This window comes from Melospiza melodia, chromosome 4 (assembly GCF_035770615.1).
Source record: "Melospiza melodia melodia isolate bMelMel2 chromosome 4, bMelMel2.pri, whole genome shotgun sequence".
NCBI lineage: Eukaryota > Metazoa > Chordata > Aves > Passeriformes > Passerellidae > Melospiza > Melospiza melodia.
Window position 1 is genome coordinate 89,907,376 of NC_086197.1, and position 6,000 is coordinate 89,913,375.

The 6,000-nt window shown below is 46.9% G+C and overlaps 1 protein-coding gene across 2 annotated transcripts in view; it reads right to left on the bottom strand.

Annotated features, from left to right (window-relative positions):
* PRKAR2B (protein kinase cAMP-dependent type II regulatory subunit beta) overlaps positions 1 to 4,556 on the bottom strand; it is a 76,960-nt gene extending 72,404 nt beyond the window's left edge. The window contains exon 1 of one of the 2 annotated variants that reach the window (XM_063155504.1): positions 4,056 to 4,556. In XM_063155504.1, coding sequence (XP_063011574.1) covers positions 4,056 to 4,383 — 328 coding nt within the window. In that variant the 5' untranslated portion in view covers positions 4,384 to 4,556. The remainder of the gene's footprint in view (positions 1 to 4,055) is intronic. The other variant, XM_063155503.1, reaches the window with a different exon arrangement.
* Between the last annotated feature and the right edge of the window lie 1,444 nt (positions 4,557 to 6,000).

Sequence of the window (6,000 nt, forward strand, 5' to 3'; positions counted from 1 at the left end):
GTCCTTGTAACCACACAAATAGTGATTTACTTCTTTGTGTATTTCAAAAGAGTGATGGCAGAAATTATAAAAACTTCATTTCTAAGGTTGGCTAAGCACATATCAGATGGCAGTGATTTCAGCCATTACCCATCACACTGCAGATTTTAGTTGGAATATACACATTTATAAGAAATTTCCATGCTTTTCTATACAGCCCTTGATTTAAGGGTCTCCTACTACAACTTGTATGTATTTTTATATTGCTCCTTTGCCCTTACAGACCTCTTCCACTGCTCTAATCTACCCATTACCTACAAGACACAATTGTAGTTGTGTGCAAAGTTTATTCTGGTTTCTACAATTTACCTATTATTTCAAAATTTCTATGAACAGTACATCTGTAAAGCACATCAGACTGAATAAAGGAACTAAAATAAAGACATGCCTTTAAAATGGCATTGTAAGGTAGAAGATGTGTGTTTTACCTAAACAGTGATCTCATATTATTTAGGCACAGTCAGTGGTTAAGCTGAGATACAGACTTGCATTTTCTAGCCCAAGTTTTCAAAGAAGGAACTCAAAGCAACCAACACACCAACAGAAGCACACGGGGGAGGAGAGGGACAGCTGTAGTATTTTCCTGTTAAAATACACCACTATCTGAGAAAGACACCAAAACAAACTGAAGTAAAACAAAAGAAAAATAAACAGAAGCTATATCTTGCCACATGATACATACAGCACTATAACTTTTGAGTTTAAAGAACAGCAATGCTACTGCAAAAAACTCCTCTCCTAATTCATATTAAGGCTAGATGAAATGCAAATTTTCATCTATGGCAAATATTTTAAAACAACTGTTACAGATTACATAGGTTATTGCCCATCAAAAAAAGTTGCAAATCAACATTAAGTAGTAATGTCAAAAGAAAAGTATAGTCACTGTAGAAAGAACAAATAATCCAATGAGCATTTTCAAATTTTGCAGACACAGTATAATAAATCTTAATACATACTTCAGACCTGCTAAAAGTTAGACAAATTTTCTAAAATAGGGCTCTTTTTTATGCAGATTTCCTATTCAATTTAGTGTCTGCTATTTTTTTTAGTAGGAATTAGTTGTTGTAACTGATTAATGCCAATACACCCATGTAGGACAATTAAATATTTTTCTTTTTAGGAAAACCGAACAAATGAATCAACTAGAAAACCTGAAAAACATTCCCAAATTAAACTGTGTGTTCCAAAGGGGATAATCTAAATGCTCTGAACACAAAGAATGTCATTTCTGAGGTCACCTAACTCCAGGTGCCAATTCAAAGCTATGACACCAATACAACAAAGTTCTCCCTCCAGACAAGGTAACTGCTTTTACCTTTATGTGATTTCTGCAGTGAGGTAATGGACACAGCAGAGACCCAAACAGAGTTTAATTCAAGGTTCACATATAACTCTTAATCCTGGGTACAGGGTTTTTTTCTTTTTAACACAGCTTATGCCTCAGCTCATCATTTCTGAAACAGGATAATGCTCATGTACCTTCCAAAATACATTTCAAGGACAAAACTAATACTGACAAAGAGTTCAACAGCAGTGCTTGTAGGTATTTAGAAACATGTGGTAGGGAAAAAAATAGGTTTGGAGCATTTACAGCGAGAGCTCAACAATGTTCTGGTTGAATTAATTACGGAATACTGTCAGTTTGATATTTCAAATATACAGCTTTAGCAAAGGAAAGATACCACCACAGGTCTGGTCTCCCTCACAGAGGTTTTCATTTTACATTTGCTTATCAACTTTTCAAATTTATTGCCCTCTCCTAAGGATGCAAACAGGACAAATTTGCTACACAGAAGTTGTTTAATATTGATAAAGGTGAAAAAAAAATTTAAACTTCCCCCAAACTTCAGTTCTTAAGAATTACTACTTCTAGAAAGAGAGGACAAAATCATAGAAGAAACATGCTTTTAAATTGGTATGTAAACCCATTAGACAAATATTTGAGTACAAGCCTCTATGCCTCCAGTTATTAAGAAAAGGCTGAGTGGATGCATTGTTATGTTACCTTAGAAGAATATATTCAGGGAAGACATAAAATTTGAATTTAAAATACACACTCCTGCACAATGCACACCATACACAAGCACATTATTAGTAATCATTTACCATGAGTTACTTCTTATTAACCTTCACGTGGCTTCATAAATATTTTCATTTTTTGTTTCCTTTAATTAATAATTATTTGAACTGACAGAATTTACAAACCATAATACAATTAAACGTTCAAAATATATTAGGCTTAAAAATGTGGTATTTTAAAGGGGTTTTGTCAAACAAGAAAATCAATTCATCAAACTAAGAGATTCTAACAGGTCTCTTAATGAGAATATTGACAATAATGGTTTTCTGTCTTCACAATCACAACAAAAAGACTGTCAAAAGAATCTTGATTACTGGTATTCATTCAAAAATCTTAGAAAGCTTCTTAGAGCACCCTGTAAAGTTACAGGTGTGTAAAACATATACATTAATAAATAAACTACTTTTCTGCACTTCCCTCCATACAACATTCCAGTTTTCCATTTACCAATGGGATTGTTTGGTGTTAGAATAATTAATGTTTGAAAAACCACATCTAGTGTTAGTGGATTAAGGTAATAATTTATTTCTTCCACATTATGACCATTTCAGTTTTCAAAGACAGCAAATTTTCAAATTTCTACTAATCTCATAAATCAGCATTAGAGTTTAAAATTGCCTCATAAATCTGCAGAACCTGATTGACAGATTCAATTTCTCATTAAATACACGTGGGTATAGCAGCAAAGAACAGATGAAAAGAATGGCGACTGTCTTATGGGGTAACATGAAGCATTTTGAAAACTTACCCACTTCTTAAACGCCCACTTGTTTATCTACATTTCCTGATGAAACTCACACAACACATCATTTAAAAACCCGCCCTGAAATTCAACTAGCAAACAACTGCCTTCTGTACTCTGCTAAGTAAATCTCCCTCCAGCACGACTCGGGGGGATGACTGCTTTGATCATCTGATGAGGCACATTTCAAGCTATCCTCAAAAAAAAAAAAAAAGATAAAGATGCTTGGACGCTTTCCTCTTCTCCATCTAACCTTTATTGACTGACCCTTCAGTCAGCCTGCTCATGACACAAAGACAAAGCACTTCAGAGGCAGCTCCTACCCATCCCATAACCCACACCAGCAGATGGATTGACACAGTCTCGAAATAAAACCTGTCAGCCACACAAAGATAAGGTGTCATTAGCTGCGTGTAGATCGGTGTTACCTTCAAACACAAAGATACTGCAAATGTTCTTTGCTGTCACAGCAACACTTGTTCCACAGGCCCTTCTAAATGCAGAAAATTTCACTCTGGCTTTCAGAAGAAATTGTGTTTTAAATTGTGCTCTACTTTCTAAAACACATATAAGTGCATCTACGCAAATGCCTAATCAAGTGCATGAATACAGTAACATGTCCATGAGAGGTGTTTTCTGAGGCAGACATACCCTTGCACTAATTACGGAATGCAGATTTGCTCCTATAAAAAGGAAATATACAGACAGCTCTTTGCTAGTCTATTACGGGCTCACACGCTCCAAGCGATGCAGCCGGTGATACCTGTATGCCAAACACCAGCACCGGGAGCACCGGGGGAAGCCCGGCAGGTTAAAGTTTGCCGCGGGATACGGGAACGCTCCCGCGGGCTCCGCTCTCTGGCGTCAGCGCGGGCGGTCCGTGCCCGCCGTGCGGCCGCTGCCCGAGCCCGCGCTCCGCCGCCCCCGGCACCCCGGGCCGGGACCCCCACACCGCCGGGACCCCCACACCGCGGGGACCCCCACACCGCGGGGACCCCCACACCGCGGGGACCCCCACACCGCCGGGACCCCCACACCGCGGGGACCCCCATCCAGCCGGGACCCCCATCCAGCCGGGACCCCCATCCAGCTGGGACCTCCATCGCCGCCGGCCGCGCACTTGAGCCCGGGCGGCCGCGGGAGCCGCCCCGCGCCCCCAGCCCCGGGCCCGGCGAGGCGGGGGAGCCTTACCCGGGAACTGCTGCGGCGGCGGCGGCGGCGGCGGCTGCTCGTCCTCGCCGCTCTCGGAGTCGGTCTGCATGGGCTCCTCGGCGAAGTTGACCCCGCGGGCGTCGGGGGGGCCCCGGCGCGGCGGCTGAGCGCCCCTGTCATGGCCGGTGCCCGCTCTGCGGCCGCTCGGCTCCTTCTCCGCCGCATCCTTGGCCGTCGCCGCCTCCTCCTTGAGGCGCCCGAAGTACTGGAGGGCAAACTCCAGCAGGTCCCCGGGCTGGCTCCGCAGCACCTCTACCGTGAAGCCCTGCAGCAGCTCCGTCAGCCCCGCCGGGATGGAGATGCTCATGCCGGGGCCGGCCGGGGGGGCGCAGCCCGGCCAGGAAGGGGGAGGGTGAGGGGAAGGGGAGAGGAGAAGGAGGAGAAGGAGGAGGAGGAGGAGAAGGGGGGGAGAGCCCGGGGCCGGGGGTCGGCGGCCCGGGGGACGAGGCGCGCCCGGCGGATCGCCCGTGGGCAGCGGGAAGGGGCGGGCGCGGCGCAGGTGGGAGCGGGCGGGGGGCGGGCCCGCGGGGGGCAGCGGCTCCGGCAGCCTCGGCGGCGGCGGCGCCTCCTCCCCCCGCGCCGGGGGAACCTCGCGCACATGTGACCCGGGAAACCATGACAACCTCCCGCCGGGGACTGCGGCCGCCGCGCCCCGCCCGCGCCGCCGGAGCCGCGGGGCCGCGCCGAGGGCACGGCACGGCACGGCATGGCGCGGCATGGCACAGGGCACGGCACAGGGCACGGCACAGGGCACAGCATGGCGCGGCATGGCACAGGGCACGGCACGGCACAGGGCACGGCACAGGGCACGGCACAGGGCACGGCACGGCACAGGGCACGGCACGGCACAGGGCACAGGGCAGCGCATCTCTGCCCCCGCACGGGCTGCCCTGCCGGGACACGGCCCCGCCGCCCCCGCCGCCCCCGCCGCCCCCGGGCTGCCGGGGACCCAAGCATTGAGCGCCTTCTCCCTGCGGGGTGTCCGAGCATCCGCCCTGGCGAGCGGCGGGGATTCCCGGTGAGCGGACACGGCCCCGCTCAGGGAAGGACCGCAGTGCATGTAGCATCTCATAGCTGGTTAGTGCTGTGCTTTTTTGCGGCCATGCACCCCCTTAAAGCTCCTCTGCACATCATTCATACGCATAGAAGTGCTGTCAATTTATATTAATCTATATTATTTAGGATGGGAGGGGTGATGTGGTGCTAGCAAGAGCATCCTGTTTGTCAGCTGATTGTTTAAGGTTTAGCTGGAGAAAGAAACAATAGTTTAAAAATGGGGGAAGAAGTCCAACTTAAACACTGCTGAGCGCCAACGCTCAGCATAGACGCTCTCCCAAGCCATGCTGCAGGGACTACTTAGCGCAGTGGTAAGTGGGTGCTGCTTGTCATCACCAGGAAGCTTAAATGTTTTAAGTGGAGTAAGCAGCAATTACGGGTGCCATGTTTTTCAATGCTTCACTAAACGCTTCTTGAAAATAGGTCCGTGGAATGCGTGAAAACTGCATCCCCCCGTGGTTTGTTATCACCTCTGAACATTGGCCAATGTATTGGGGTTCCAGAGAGACTCCAGTTGGAGTCTTATTTTTATGCATCAAACAAATTAACTGCTAAAATGTCTAAGGCTGCGACAACATGGCTGTTTGATAATTGATTTCATTAAACATTCAGCATTGCTCAAATGGCCTTGCAATGAGCTTCGTAAGGGCTTAGGGTGAGATGAGCAGTCAAATGTGAGTTTGTAGTAGCAAGATACTGAAAAACCTGACCTCAAAAAAATAAGGTGACAGCAAAATACAGCAATCTCTGTGACACTTTTCACACAGATAGGGATATCTAAAGCTTTAAATTGAATTAATTTCCAAATGGAACCCAGTTCTGGTTGTGTATGTGTTTTCAAATGGAGCTTGGTTCACAAGTTGGATCT